The 15,721-nt window shown below is 36.8% G+C and overlaps 2 protein-coding genes across 5 annotated transcripts in view; one reads left to right on the top strand and one right to left on the bottom strand.

Moving 5' to 3' along the window:
• ift74 (intraflagellar transport 74) overlaps nucleotides 1–15,721 on the bottom strand; it is a 30,448-nt gene that overhangs the window by 12,571 nt on the left and 2,156 nt on the right. For all 3 annotated transcript variants that reach the window (XM_061713850.1, XM_061713851.1, XM_061713852.1), the window contains exons 4-10: nucleotides 14,925–15,060; nucleotides 14,716–14,764; nucleotides 13,963–14,061; nucleotides 13,812–13,872; nucleotides 13,458–13,517; nucleotides 13,289–13,350; nucleotides 1,238–1,376 (exon numbers count right to left, since the gene is read on the bottom strand). In XM_061713850.1, coding sequence (XP_061569834.1) covers nucleotides 1,238–1,376; nucleotides 13,289–13,350; nucleotides 13,458–13,517; nucleotides 13,812–13,872; nucleotides 13,963–14,061; nucleotides 14,716–14,764; nucleotides 14,925–15,060 — 606 coding nt within the window. The remainder of the gene's footprint in view (nucleotides 1–1,237; nucleotides 1,377–13,288; nucleotides 13,351–13,457; nucleotides 13,518–13,811; nucleotides 13,873–13,962; nucleotides 14,062–14,715; nucleotides 14,765–14,924; nucleotides 15,061–15,721) is intronic.
• Nucleotides 3,512–9,981, top strand: LOC133423095 (leucine-rich repeat-containing protein 19-like). Of its 2 annotated transcripts, none has more exons than XM_061713211.1 (7): nucleotides 3,512–3,673; nucleotides 5,258–5,357; nucleotides 5,448–5,698; nucleotides 5,799–5,910; nucleotides 6,475–6,562; nucleotides 7,713–7,910; nucleotides 9,087–9,981. In XM_061713211.1, the coding sequence occupies exons 1-7, from the start codon at nucleotides 3,621–3,623 to the stop codon at nucleotides 9,389–9,391; spliced, it is 1,107 nt and encodes a 368-aa protein (XP_061569195.1). In that variant the 5' UTR covers nucleotides 3,512–3,620; the 3' UTR covers nucleotides 9,392–9,981. The 2 variants fall into 2 exon arrangements, with proteins under 2 accessions (XP_061569195.1, XP_061569196.1); XM_061713212.1 differs by having other exon boundaries at nucleotides 3,640–3,709; nucleotides 9,087–9,980.

Raw genomic sequence — 15,721 nt, 5'->3', positions numbered from 1 at the left:
AAAAAGGCAAAATTTCAACTTTATTCACAAAATTTAAACTTTATACTTGAAATTGTACTTGAACATTAATCTCGACATTTCGACTTTTTTCTCGAAGTGCACAATAAAAAAAAACTTCCCCTCTCAAATATTTTTTCCTGCATGGCCCTAATACTCTTCCGTACTCTTGGCACCTGGAGACGTGCACACATTTCCGTTCGTAGTCCTTTGTACAGTAGCTGAACTGCCCCCAGGCTTAGCAGCCTCAAGCATCTCTCTGTCTACTTTGTCTGGTATTTGTATTTCTTTCATTGACATGGGGGATTAACCCGAGCACCTGCAGGGTCTGCAACATCAGTATGGGCAAAGTTTTGGAAAACACATGGTTGACTGGAGACACAGGTGAGCATGATAGGCAGTGGACACATACAGACAGTACTGGAGTTCAGGGGGGATGATGCCACCCCCCCCTTTCCATCCCTTATGTCATTTCATCAATAAATGTGGTTTTACTGCTATTTCAACATTTAGAGTCATCACCAGAAAAAATAACTTATTTGACAATTTTCACCTGTTTCAAGTAAATTTTCACTTGAAATAAGTAGAAAAATCTGCCAGTGGAACAAGATTTATCTTCTCATTACAAGCAAAAAAATCTTGTTCCACTGGCAGATTTTTCTACTTATTTTAAGTGAAAATCTACTTGAAACAGGTGAAAATTGTTGTTTTTTCCAGTGATGAGTCTTGTTTTAAGTGTAATGAGATTTTTTTTACTAAAATGAGACATTTGAACTAGAAATAAGACAAATATTCTTGTTAAGATTGTGAGTGTTTGCAGTGATCCATGTTACTTATCCTGTGAAGGACAGAGTCATATTGATAAGTTCAGAAAAGTGTTTTTTATTGTTGTGTTTTGATGTATTTGATGTAAGCCCAGTGGATATTTAAAGCTTAAAGAAGGCTGCATTTAACTGCTGCTATGTCATTCCTGCAGTATTTCTGCAGGTGTTTGTAATATATATTTGTAATATATTATATTATTTGTAATCAGCACAAATTATCTGTCCCCATATGATGAAATCCACCATTCCCCTGATTTTCTTTTACAACTCGAGTACTGCATACAGATGAGCACGTTTAGGTACCGTAGCTCCCGCATTGAACATGGGGACATGCCACAAACTGCCTATAGGGAGTACACACTCATTTCTAGCAAATGATTGTATTTTGTAACATCAATGTTAAGTGATGATTCTACCTGGAGCAGTTCCTCATTGGCTGACGTCATGCTCAAATACTTCTCTCGTTTTGTGGCCGGCATTGCCTTGACAACTTCGTCAGCAACACGTCGCTCCTTCCTGATATCCTCTTCAAGGGCGTTGATTGCTTCTTGTCTCCTACAGAACAAACATGGAGCAAGATGTAAAACTGTGTCGAGTTTGAGCTTCAGTTTAACAAAAGATGAGGAGAATTTGACTCAAGAGCCGGGCCAGATACGAATATAGGATGTACGAATATAGGAAGAGAACATTTCAGACTAGATAAACAAAGCAAACTTAAACTCAGCAAAATTTTAAAAAGCCTGATGAGAACAATTATATCAAAATGAAGAGAAGCTATCCATCTGTCAGTGTACAATGAAAGCACAAAAACAGGAAGGGAAAACAAAGCATCAAGAAAGTGGTTAGTAGAGCATCGCTAATTGAGCTCAGAGTGTCAGTTCAACTTAACTGTCAAGCTAAGAATAGTAACTTCAATTCAATTCAATTTTATTTATATAGCAACTATTACTTAACAAGTTTTCTCTAGGCGACCCAGAACATGACTCCCCCAATAATTATTACATAAACAATGGCAGGTAGAAACTCCCCTAGTAAGAAATTTAGAAAATGTCCTACTAAAAGCCTGTCCTAACTGCACGCGATGCGAGCGAGCATCAGTGACAAAATCAATTCCATTGCTTTATTTTCTATTGGACTGTCTTAACTGGCCGCAGCGACGCAGCAATGTGCCGTTTTGAGCTGAACATTTGTCGGACGCCCTGCTTCTATTTTCTTCCTGCCGCTCGCGTTGAAAGCCGATTGAAAGCGCTGTAGGAAACGGTCCTGGATGAGGAACGGCTGATCCAGTTAGTTGAAATGAGAAGTTATCTCTATGATTCCTCCTCATTTCACTACAAAAACCTCAATAAAGTGGCAGCTGCTGGAGGGAGATGGACAGAGAGCTGGAAGTTTCTGATAAGATAATAAGATATAATAATAAGATAATATATAATAATAATAATAATAATAATAATAATAATAATAAGATCATATTTCTTTCTGCCACTTTATTGAGCTTTTTGTAGTGAAATGAGGAGGAATCATAGAGATAACTTCTCATTTCAACTAACTGGATCAGCCGAAGATAACAACTCACCCAACCCACTTGTCTCTTTACTCTTTTAGGACTTTCTTTCAGGAGCGCATGGTTGATTGACGTTATTTTGATTGACAGCTAAAACTCGCTTTTTAAGGCTGATTTATGGTTCCGAGTAAAATCGACGCCGTAGGCTCTGCATTGGTGTAACGCAGAACCATAAATCAGCCTTAAAAAGAGTTTCAGCTGTCAATCAAAATAACGTGGGGGCCCATAACGCTTTCAGTGTTTCAGGACAGAGAGCGTCCGATGCCACGCAGTGCGACGCGATAGTCGGACGCTCACATGCAGTTAGGACAGGCTGTAAGGTGCATTGATAGAAATAATTGTACACAAATGTTCACTATTGAAAGAAAACATTTTTCTTTCACATTTTTCATTAGCTGATTATTTACTCTATAAAGTTGATTAATATATGTTAATAACCAGCTCGAACACAATCAGAACCACTTCAGACAGAACCAGAGCCGCAAACACAACCAACACCATGTCACATTCAAACCAGCATTATGACATGATGCTAAAAAGTTAGCATGTTAGCATCATGCTCCAGTGCTAACAACTAGCATACCTAGCTTATGCTAACATGTTAGCATGCACATTTACAAATTGCAATTCAGCTAAAATGATGCATATTAAACATGCTAATTTTGGAGGCCTTATTGCTCAGGCATACATTATCAACGAGACACTATTCAAACTTTTAAGGACTCAGGACACTTTGGACAACAATATATTAAAGCCTTAATTACATCGGGTTTACAGTCTGAGAATGTGCACTTTAACTTTTAAGATATTTTTTTTTTTTTACTGGCTTTTCACCGCGCACGCACACACGCACACGCACATGCACACGCACACACACACACACACAACAAATGTCTCTTCCTTCCACAGCAGTGACCGATCTGCTCTCATTTTGTGAAATGACGAGTTCCAACAACAGGCAGTAGCATTGGCGCCCTTACAAACTTCTCAGAAATTCTCTATTTGTCCTTTATTGTTCAGTCTCTTCCTAACAAACTAACGCCCCTTTTACATGTTTGTCCTCCCTCTTCCCTTGCCCTGCTCATTAACAGCAAGCAGAGAGAGAAATCAGAAACAAGGGTATTTTCAACAACAGGCCTTATGGCTTACAGATCCCCAAACTCCATAAGGAAGTAAGGTGAGGAGGACGGACTGGATTCATCATAAAGCTAGACTAACAACACACGCCAGCCTTTATGTTATACAGGGGACAAGGGTCACTGCTGCGCTGGCTGCTTATAACACACAGGTGAGTAAGCTCATCTTATTGTGCACACAAATCCAGGTAAGAGTATTCTTCTTGTTAACAGAAGTAGATTCAGTTATGTTAGTGGTAATATTACTATGAAAATAAGTACAGTGACCTACCCTGCAGCACTTTATACAACTAGGTTTCATCAGATGGGAATCATCGACAAAGGTCGAGAAAAGGAAGAAATCAGTTGATTCTCTGAATTTATGTTGGAAGGATTGCAAGATATTTGTTTTCCAGAAATGATAAGAGAAAAACCGGACTAAACTATATTTAGTGAGAGACATTCATGCGACTTACAAGGGTTTATACTTAAATATACAGCTTTATGCTCCAGTGTGTCAGCAGATTTCTCTGTCAGTTATACAGTATATACAATTATGCCATGCAGACAAGTGTAGGAGGTTTTCATCAACAGAGTACAACTTTTGTTTCATATTATTAGAAAATATGTCAAAGTCTGACTTGAACTACAACAGACAATTATACTGCTTAGCTCTACAATAAAATATGTTTCAACCTAAACCCTGATCCCACTGACATGGAAGCTACTAATTTAAAAAAGCGTGTGTATGTGTGTATGTATGTATACTGTATATATATGTATGTATGTCATATCCAAAAAGTACGTGTATATATATATATATATATATGTGTATGTATGTGTTATATATGTGTATATATAGATATCTTTTGTTTTTTGTATAGAAATTAAATCATATTTGATCATAATCAAATATAGTTTAGGGGGTAGGATTTAATAAGTTTTAACTTCTTCGCTACTCCTTTTCGAGCATGTTAATTATGATGGATGCATGTTTTTATTTATATATTTTTTTGTTTTCTTATTTACATTTATTTATTAGGGCCCGAGCACTGACAGTGCGAAGGCCCTATTGTATCTGTATTTTTTTTTTCCTTCTTCTGACGAAAGGAGGGCCCTTTTGCCCCCTAAACGTGCCCAAAAAGTCACCAAATTTTGCACGCAAGCCAGGCCTGGCGAAGAATTACGTATTCTAATAGTGTCAAAAAGGGGCGTGGCCTAATGGCTCAACAGCGCCCCCTAGAAAACTTTGTGCCTCAAGCCCCACAATACGGTTTGACGTACATGCACGAAAATCGGTACACACCTGTATCATGTCGCAACTTAAAGAAAAGTCTCTTGACGCCATGGCCGAAACGAACAGGAAGTTGGCCATTTTTAATTAATCGTGTAATTTTGTGCAATTTATGCCATTTTCACGTGTCGTACTTTAACAAACTCCTCCTAGCAGGATCGTCCGTTCGACATAAAACTCGCTCAGGAGACACAAAAGACGTTAACGATGAAAAGTTATCAAAATCGTGAGTTTTTGTGAAATGGCGTGGCCGTGGCGCCGCGTCAAACTTCAACGCTAAACAGGAAGTGATACTAGTAGCTGATTGGTCGATATTTGATAGATCCTATTTTCTGCCATAACTTTTGAATGGTTTGACATAGAGATTCATGGGTGGTGCCATCGGACTCGGTTTTGACTCCTTGACCTTTATTGGTGAAGATTGCTGTTTTGTTTTGTATTCACTACTGTTTCAATCAATCAGGATGACAGGAAAGTGCTGCGGCCCTCTCTTCCTGCTGCGTCTCACTGCAGTGGTGATAGGTATAATAGGACACGGTGAGGCTGTGGAAGAAGATGCACTGGTATGAAAAGTTCAATTACAACTTTCTTTTAAGTTCCATCTTCTCCTAAATGCACTTGCATAACCACTGCTTTAACTGTCCATCCATCAGCTGGTCAGAAACCTGACAGACAAACTTCTGCAAGTGATCCCTCAGAATAAAAACAATGCCAGTGTTACTGCATTATTGATTGAGAGGAACCTGATTACTCTGAATGAGACAGACCGACAAGCCCTAGCTACCTATCCTACCCTGGTGGAGCTACACGTGGATGCTAATCGTGTCACTACGGTACCTGCCAAGTACTTCTCGGTGTTACCACGCCTCAGGGTGCTGTCTCTGGCCAGGAACAACATCAGCAGGTGAAGACGATGACCAACTCATTCTTAAGTATGCTATTTCTGCATTTTCTTAAATGCAAAACAAAGATTATTTGATATTTTTGGATGTGTATTGCTGCAGCTTGGACCCTGAGGTGTTGTCTGGCCTGGATGCCTTACAAGAGCTGGACCTATCCAACAATGAACTCACTAACCTACCCACACACCTAATTACAGGGCTAAAACATTTACAGGTAAAACTATTAAAAAACAATCTCTGTGAATATTCAACTAGAGGCTGAACACTTGCAATATGAATCAACCAGCTTTAATACAGGACTGTCTCAGAAAATTAGAATATTGTGATAAAGTTCTTTATTTTCTGTAGTGCAATTAAAAAAACAAAAATGTCATACATTCTGGATTCATTACAAATCAACTGAAATATTGCAAGCCTTTTATTATTTTAAAATTGCTGATTATGGTTTACAGCTTAAGATTAATTTTGATTTAGATACATTTTTTGAGATAGGATATTTGAGTTTTCTTAAACTGTAAACCATGATATTACAGCAATATTAAAATAATAATGACATTTTTGTTTTTTTAATTGCACTACAGAAAATAAAGAACTTTATCACAATATTCTAATTTTCTGAGACAGTCTTGTATACACTGATTGTACTACATTTAGAGACATACAAATGAATGTGTGCCCTCAGCTGCAGGATAGTATCTTCTGTAACTCTCTGTAAATCTATTTTATTTATAAAGCATTCTGAATCCATGTTTTAACCTTCCCCTCTCTGGCCCAACAGAGGCTGCAGCTACAGGACAACCCCTGGAACTGTTCCTGCCAGCTGCAGAGCACCGTTGGAAAGATGAGAGCAGCAAACATTAGTTTTGGTACTGATATTCACTCACTGACTTCTGGTTAAGTTCACACTAATGGCCCTTTTGCACTAGTCCTTACTCGGCCCGACTCGGCTCGTCACGCCTCTACCCGCCTCTACCCGTTTTGTCCCCGTGTGTTTTTCCACAGCCAGGGGAGAAGTGTGCAGGTTGGGGGGAAGCTGCTGTGACGTACTCGATTGCGCAAACGCTTTGTTCATGTCGGCGCTGATGAGAAATCAGCTGGAGCCGCGAGCGGCTGAGAGTAAAACAGCCCGTCTACATCCCTTTTTAATTCTCTCTCCAGCACCAGGTTTATGAACATCTGCACCTCAGAGTTGGATCACCAAACAGACGTTTTGCGCTTTATAATAAAATCGCCGCGAGCCGCTAGTCGCGCTGACTCCCGCTTCCTGACTCAAACGTCTGACGGCCCCGCCCCCCGACCAATCAGTGGCGAGGAGGGTGGTGACGTCAGAAATAGTCCCGGCTCAGCCCGGATAGAACCTCGCCAGAATGGTTACAGAAAAAGTATCTGCTTGGAGCAGCTCTACCCGTCTCAGCCCATAGTGCAAAAGCACAAGACGGGGCCGTGGCGGGTAGAACCGAGCTGAGGCGGGACTAGTGCGAAAGGGCCATAAGTGAAAGACACACCTACTCAAATTTAGAATGTAAAATTAATGATTCCTCTCAGTAACAACCAGAGCTGGGTAGAGTAGCCAAAAATTGTACTCAAGTAAAAGTACTGTTACTTTTCTTTTTTAACCAGCAGAACTAGAACAAACATGAACTCATAGAAACTCTGTGTGTGTTTGAGTCTGTTTAAATGTGACAAAACATGCAAAAACAAACATTTTTCCCAAAGAATCACTCAGTGATGTCATGAGATTGACACGTACGTGGATAAAAGGGATAAAAGAAAAGTAACAGCTCAACGTAGCCTAATGTAGCGGAGTAAGAGGAACGGTTTCTCCTTCACAAATCTACTCAAGTAAATGTAACTCGTTATTACCCACCTCTGGTAACAACAGCAGACTTCTGAACAGTCTGACTTAAATAAATGATGTTACCATTTAAATACAGCACAATTATACTGCTAAATGTTATCGATACTTAGCCGCTAGATTAGGAAGGCTTTAATACCACCTGATATCTGTCTCTTTAGGGAGTCCACAACTGGTCTGTACATCCCCAGCAGAACAGGCTGGAAACAATCTTCTGAACTCCACAGATCTGTGCTCCACATCAACACCACCTCATTTGTCAGTGGAGCCACAGAAAACCACACTAATGTCCTCCCAACTCTCTCACGGCTCCTCTGCTACACTGAAGTCTTCAAGCCAGAGCTACAACACCAGCCAAGGTACAGCTACCACATAGGCAGATACCTGTTTTCTTCCTCTTCACTCACTTACGGAAGAGTATTAGGGACAGACAGGAGAAAAATAAAAATATTTTAGAGGAAGAAGAATTTTTTTTTTCCATTATGCACTTTGAGAAAAATAGTTGAAATGTTGAGAAAAAAGTTGAAATTTGGAGAAAAACGTTGAAATGTCGAGATTAATGTTGAAGTACAATTTCAAGAAAAAAGTCGAAATGTTGAGAAAAAAGTCAAAATTTCGGGAATAAAGTTGAAATGTTTAGAAAAAAGGCAAAATTTTGACTTTATTCTTGAAATTGTATTTCAACATTAATCTCGACATTTCAACTTTTTTCCTCAAAGTGCATAATGAAAAAAAAACTTCCTCCTCTAACATATTATTTTTATTTTTCTCCTGCCTGGCCCTGGTACTCTTCCGTACTCCCTCCCTCCCTTTAATAGGATGGTCCTTAAAAGTTTTCAAACATTGTGCTTCTGATGATGGACAACTTGTGCACACTTGCAATCAGTGTTTCTGTTCTTTGAGATATCTCTTGGCATTTTCCTTTTACATTTTGTAAGTGTTATCCAAAATTCATTCTTTCATTTTTACCCCAAAATGTTTGATAGATGTGATAAGGTTCCTATGCTGGAAAGCTGTGCTTTCCAAAAGTGCTAACTCTTTAGATATGGTTTAGTGGAACATTAATATATATTAAAAATAATATATATAATATATATATATATATATATATATATATATATATATATATATATATATACATACATATACATAAATGAAATAAATATATATGATATATATTATATATTAAAAATGCATACATATATGCCATGGGTTTTTACCAATATGGTATTAACCATTAATATATATGCAGACAAAAAAAAAAAAGATATGGTTTAGTGAAAATCACGACTCAGGTCTTTGGATATTGTTTTTGTTCATACCCTGATACACGTTTATTAATGTGGTGCAGAGCTCAGACTTTAACATCTTCTCATAAAACAGGACACTAACTCTAGTGATCTCACTGAATGAAAACACACATTTTCACTTCAAACTAAATACTAATACATCCATTTCGCATCCAGAATGCAAAAATAGAAGATAAGAAGCTGAACAGACTGTTCTCTCTTTCCCCATTTCCACCTTCCCACCAGACCAGACACCCGTGCTTGGCAACACGTGGAAGTTTACGGCGTGTGTTGCAGCCCTGGCCCTAATCACCTCCGTGCTCATCGTCTCTGCCATCAAGGGGCCGTCCTGGTACAAGCGTTTCCACAACTACCGCCATCGGCGACTACATCAAGACGACAACCAGGACGGGGAGGAAAGCGCCTCCACCAACTTCTCAGGGGAACGACGGTACCAGAGCCATCAGACATTCAGCTTTGAGCAGCACAACGAGCGGGTAGAGGAGGAAGATGATTACTTTGAGGATCCGTACATCAAGAGAGAAGAGTAACATGCAAGAAGAAAAAAAAAACATTCCCCTCAAGCGAGAAGAAGTAAATAGTGAGACATTGAAAAAGCCACCAATATAAAAGAAAAATGCATCACTTAAATTGTCCCAGAGCTCTGAGCTCACAAGGGGGCTGTTGTATGGTGAATACAGTATGTTGCACATGTAGTGCTTTAAACAGGTTCTTTGAGAGCACTTTAGGTTGTATTTCTTCTTTGCACATATCTCACAGTAATACGTTGTGCTAATTTCTAAGATTTCTTTATTTCAATTGCATAAAAAATGTATATCTATTGAGAGCTATTAAAATTTGCAATGGGTTTATTGCATCAACTACAGAAATTGTATGCATTTTATTTAAATTGGGTTTAGTGCATAAACCTGATTTTAAGCATTTCAAACATATTGGAGTAATTCATATTGAATACTTACACTGGTTCTTAAGTATTTACTTCAAATAAGTAAATACATAAATCTGTCAATGTGTATTTAAAACACATTGGGTGGATTTGTATTTTTACTAATACACCCAATACAAAAATTAAAGATGAGATATACATACAGGACTGTCTCAGAAAATTAGAATATTGTGATTTTCTGTAATGCAATTACAAAAACAAAAATGTCATACATTCTGGATTCATTACAAATCAACTGAAATATTGCAAGCCTTTTATTATTTTAATATTGCTGATCATGGCTTACAGCTTAAGAAAACTCAAATATCCTATCTCAAAAAATTAGAATAATCTGGGAATCTTAATCTTAAACTGTAAGCCATAATCAGCAATATTAAAATAATAAAAGGCTTGCAATATTTCAGTTGATTTGTAATGAATCCAGAATGTATGATGTTTTTGTTTTTGTAATTGCATTACAGAAAATAAAGAACTTTATCACAATATTCTAATTTTCTGAGACAGTCCTGTATATCTCATTCTTAATTGTTGTATTAACATTTGACTAACAAATATGCATACTTATACTGATAAAATATACACATACATATAAATGTAAACCAATATGTCACCAATGTTGCCATGTTCTTGGGCTTCATCTATCTTGATGGCTGTTTCAAAACTGTCATATTCATTCCCTCCCAAAAGGGATTCTGCTTATGTGACAGAAAACTGCTTTTTCTTCTTACTCCAGTTTCACATTATAAACACATTAGTGCAGCTTTATTTTCCTTCTGTAGCTGGTGGGGAGAACACGAAGCAGCAGGAAGGGTTAGATGTTTTGTTCCTCAGAATAACACATGGAACAGCTGTCCATGGCTGATTGATCCTCCATGTATTGGTGATGTATGGATTGTGATAGCTAGAAATCTAATGTCAATGTTACCCAGACAATAACTTCCAGGTCACATAAACCCAACCAATTAAAGTTTTTTAATCAAACTCTGTCCTGTGGCTATTTTTTACATTTCATATTTTTGATCTGAACCTAAAGTTGACAGCATGAAAAATAAGGTATTTTTGGTTTATGATTCAAAGACAAATGACCAGTCACATTTTCTCATTTTTGATTTTTGATTGTCAGCTGGAAATGGAAAAAACGACTGGTACACTGACTCAGGTGAAGGGTGGTTTTCCCGTTTTTGGCTTTCCAATTTTAAGACAAAAAATATAATACAAGTTGTTTTCTGTTTACCAATTTTAAAAAGAAATAGGGGTCATTTTCTGTTTTTCTTTCTTTCTATCTTTTTTTTTTTTCGAAACAGAAATCGGCAGGCCTAAACTTGTATGCAGTCTTTATACAATATGAAGCATTTATGTGTTTACAGTGTGTTTCCATGTGATTTATACACATGACTACGCATTGTGATGGTGGGGATGGAACTATATACATTTGGAGAATTATCCTCCAAATCAATCTGCTGAACAATGCAGATTGATTTGATCAGTTGCCCTCACTTTGATACTTATACAGCATATATGATGATGTGGGATTTACACGTTTGAATGACATAACAGCTTATGGCTTCTGACAAAAGCTCCATGGATAAAATCAAATGCACTATAATTGTAGTAACATGCCTAAATACTACATTTCCTTAAATCAAAACAGGGATTCAACTAAAAGCCAAGCCTCTGGATCTGTCGGCTATGGCCACCGCAAACAACTAAAATACCAGCCAAAAGATACAGCAGCAAAGAAACTCATTTGCACATAATTATTGTTGTCATATGTGACGTGCAAGTTAGAGTCAAAACATTTACATTTCTTCAACTTTTATTCAATCATTTATGTGAAATAATATTATTTTAATATTGTTTTGTAAAAAAGAATAAGGATTTTTCAGTCACATATTATTTATCCTAACTTTTTCTTTTTCCATTCTGACCTGTTCAGAACAGCAAAGTCTGTTTGACACATACTGGAGCATCCTATCTCTCATAATAAAAGCCTTGGAAATATTAAAATGATATCACACCATGTCACATTTAGAAAGGATTTTAACTTCACACAGTGCAGGAATTGTGTAAAAGATTTCCCCACTTAATGAGGTAGCTTTTTTGTCGGCCACACATGGAGTTGTAATTCCATCTGAGGACGATGTCCCCTCTACTTCAATGTGTGGTTGGATGACATCTTATGAAAATAATTATCATTTTGGTACTTTTCCTGTTCAGTATACATCCAATTATGTTGCCATAATTGGATGTATACTGTACAAGTGGGGCCACAGGTAGATTGGTCTGCTGTGTGCAAATAATTTTGTGAAAAATGTAATTATAAGATAAAAAACCACTCCATAGTAAAACACTTATGTATATAGATGGTTCTTTGGTGTTGATAGAATCACTACTGCCTACCACATGACTTCTTTAGTTTCCACTGCCGACTATAGTTAGTGTCCAGGTCGTCTTTTGTTCCTTATAAAGAACGGGACCTCCCGATTAATTTTCCCTGCAGTCTTTAAACGCAACATCATTCACCTTGTATCTATAGTTTAGGTTTAGGATTCTTTCAGTCTACTACTGTGCATAGTAATGTTTACAGTCCTACCAAAATGTTCCCTTACACTGATTTGAGATTATTATATTGATTTACACAGAAATATGTTAATTTTGTTGCATAAATAATACAATATCGCTATGCCACTTGGTATAGAAACCAGACCTGTGTTGAAAAAAATCTATTTTCTGATTCTAAATCGATTCTCATATTAATTCCTAAAAATCGATTAATGTCTAATGATCGATTTTTTTTCATCATTACATAACAACTTTTGTTATTTTTTTGTTTATGACCAAAAAAGGATTTTTTTGTTGGACATAAGAATAACTAGTGTCATGTTTTTGCCTTTAAATATGTTTAAAAGTATGAAAACATTAAAGTTTTCAGTTATAATTACATAAATTGTCTATATTTCATTACTTTATATACTGTCTTGGGGGTACATTTGCATAAAATGCTGAAAACCAAATTCTCAAAAATTAAAAACCGAAATAGACCGAAAGTGGTAAAAATAAAAAACGGAATGTGGGAAAAAATAAAACCGATTTCATCCGTCTCTGGGTCTGTTTGGTAATTCTGACCCACAATGTTTCTGTTTCAGTTCTATCATCATTCTGGGAGCTGATTGGTCCTTACAGCATCATTAGCTGCAATACTTACTGTTGAATCTCAATATAATACTAGTATTAATATGTTGCAGAACTACAGTCATATCATTCATGCAACAGCTCAAAAAACAGTTTTATTAACGCTAACCCAAATCAATATCGGATCAAATCAAATCGTGATAATTGATTCTGAATATTAAGAATCGGAATCAAATTGATTCTTGAATCGATCCCCAACCCTAGTAGAAACCCCACATTATTCTGTCTCCTTGACTCGAGCAATCATACTGTTTTGGGAGAACACACTGTCATTCTCAACAATTCTTACCCTCTCCTTTCAGTGAAGATACTGTCGATACTTTGTGCTTCACTGTCATTTTGGGCTTTCAACTGAAAGAACAGAGAAAAATTAAGCCATGACAAAAAAAATATTGATAAATTTCCAATTGGCTACTCAGCCTGCATCAGGCCACTTTTCTATTATCTATAAGGCTTACCACGTTATAGTCGTTAACCATTTCCTCTATCTCTGTGTTTGTGTTGAGCTTGTCCACCAACTGGAGGGAAAAAAGGGCACAAAAGAAATTTTAAATTCATATCACATCTTAACAGTTTTGATCATGTGTACAATAAGAGGGACACATTTCACAGAAACCACACAAAACCGGTCCGCCTGTACTTCACAAATACACACATATCATGTTTAAACAATCATTTGCCTCTAAATAATGATAAAGCAGGTGATATCAATTTACTGTTGGGTGGAGGATTTCTTATACAAACAAAATTCTGAATGAGAAACTGGGTTTTCTGGTAAATATTATACTTGACATCACACAGTTACTGTTCACCATGTTGTAGTCAGCAAGCTGGCCTTGGAGGTCCTTGATTTCTGCAGCCAGGCCCTCAGCTCTGCAGCAACAAAACATCAGAAGATTAGTGATGTGCTCTATGCAGACATCTACAGTATAGGGAGTTGGAACTAATAAAACTACCACAGACCTTTTCTCATAGGAGAGGTAGACAGAGTTCTCCTGGTTGTAGTTGTCAATCTCCTTGCCCAGTTTGCTGATCTCTATGACCAACTCGTTAGTCTTACTCCTAATAGCAAAAAAACAGCAGCAATATTTACAGGACTGTCTCAGAAAATTAGAATATTGTGATAAAGTCCTTTATTTTCTGTAATGCAAAAATGTCATACATTCTGGATTCATTACAAATCAACTGAAATATTGCAAGCCTTTTATTATTTTAATATTGCTGATCATGGTTTACAGTTTAAGAAAACTCAAATATCCTATCTCAAAAAATGTGAATATTCTGGGAATCTTAATCTTAAGCTGTAAACCATAATCAGCAATATTAAAATAATAAAAGGCTTGCAATATTTCAGTTGATTTGTAATGAATCCAGAATGTATGACATTTTTGTTTTTTTAATTGCATTACAGAAAATAAAGAACTTTATCACAATATTCTAATTTTCTGAGACAGTCCTGTACATTCATGTCATAAAACAGTTTTAACTATGGCTGATTTTTTTTAAAACCTACAACAGCATTTATTTTATTTTTGGTTGTCCTTCTTTTTGTCCCTCTGATGCAGTCTTTAGAAAGTTGATTAAAGTCGCTTTCATCAAAATCCATGAAAAGGATATTTCATCACAATAATATATGTACAATATATGTACATGAGCTGCTAATATAACTTTTAAAACAAGTAAAACTATTGTTAGTTAAAGTTAGTATTTCATTACCTGAGAAGGCCCAAGTAGTAGGACTTATCCAAAACCTTCCTCTGAGACCCTTCAGGAGAGAAAATGTGGGAGAGGATGGTTTTAAGAGACATGTAACGTTTTGACTGTGTTCCTGTTCACTGGCTCAGATCTACAGGACTGTCATAAGCTAGAATCCACAAATCAAGAGAACACTTCATCAAGGTAGAATCAGGAGGAGTTTACTTTACCTTTCATGCCAGTCTTCATCCCACTAAGGCCCTGCTGGGTCACAGGCCTGTCTGTCACTTTGATGGGAGCTGACAGGACTCCCGGGTTGGGCATGCCCCCCCTCACACCACCAGCACCACCGGTACCAGGAACCATCTACATTCAATTACATGAAACAATTCAACGGATTTACAACTAAAACATTTGGTGATGCTGCTTTTAGTCACTATGCTCCAAAACTGGGGAACAGCCTGAACAGCCGGAGGATCTGAGAGGAGCTGGAAATGTGGACATTTTTAAACATGGACTAAACTCATCTCTTTGGTCTGGCTTTTATGTAGCATCAAATTTTATAGTCTTATTCTGTTTAACATTTGATTTTGGTTAGAGGTATTTGTTTTATTCATTTATCTATTTTCTTGTAATGTTTTTATTTTGTTATATTTTATTGTTGTGGACTGATTATTTTTAGCCTTAATTCTTGAACTTTTATCATTATTTCATTTTAATTAACTATATTGTATGTCAGTGTGCATTGGTCTCCCAGTTTTTATTTTATTTTGATTTTTATTATGCTTATTTTTCCCTCAAAATATTAAGCACTTTCTATTTCATGTACTTAGATGAAAGGTGCTATATAAATAAAATGTGACTGACTGACTGACTGACTGACTGAATTAATGAATGAATGAATCCTGGCTCCTATTTGCTGTATGAAAAAAGACCATAAAAAAACAATAATGGTTGCTGACTAACCAAGATCTAGAGGAAGACCCATATGTGTGGTGAATTGCTTAATACTACTACTACTACTACT

The sequence above is a fragment of the Cololabis saira genome, chromosome 22 (genome assembly GCF_033807715.1).
Source record: "Cololabis saira isolate AMF1-May2022 chromosome 22, fColSai1.1, whole genome shotgun sequence".
NCBI classification, from domain to species: Eukaryota; Metazoa; Chordata; class Actinopteri; order Beloniformes; family Belonidae; genus Cololabis; species Cololabis saira.
This window is presented reverse-complemented; position numbering and strand designations above follow the sequence as displayed.

What these genes read in the sequence shown, in the direction of transcription:
- LOC133423095 (XM_061713211.1), top strand. Translation starts at nt 3,621, where the DNA reads ATGTTATACAGGGGACAAGGGTCACTGCTGCGCTGGCTGCTTATAACA. An exon ending in TGGCTGCTTATAACACACAG is followed by an intron (nt 3,674 to 5,257) that starts GTGAGTAAGCTC and finishes TCAATCAATCAG; the next exon opens with GATGACAGGAAAGTGCTGCG. An exon ending in GAGCTACAACACCAGCCAAG is followed by an intron (nt 7,911 to 9,086) that starts GTACAGCTACCA and finishes CCTTCCCACCAG; the next exon opens with ACCAGACACCCGTGCTTGGC.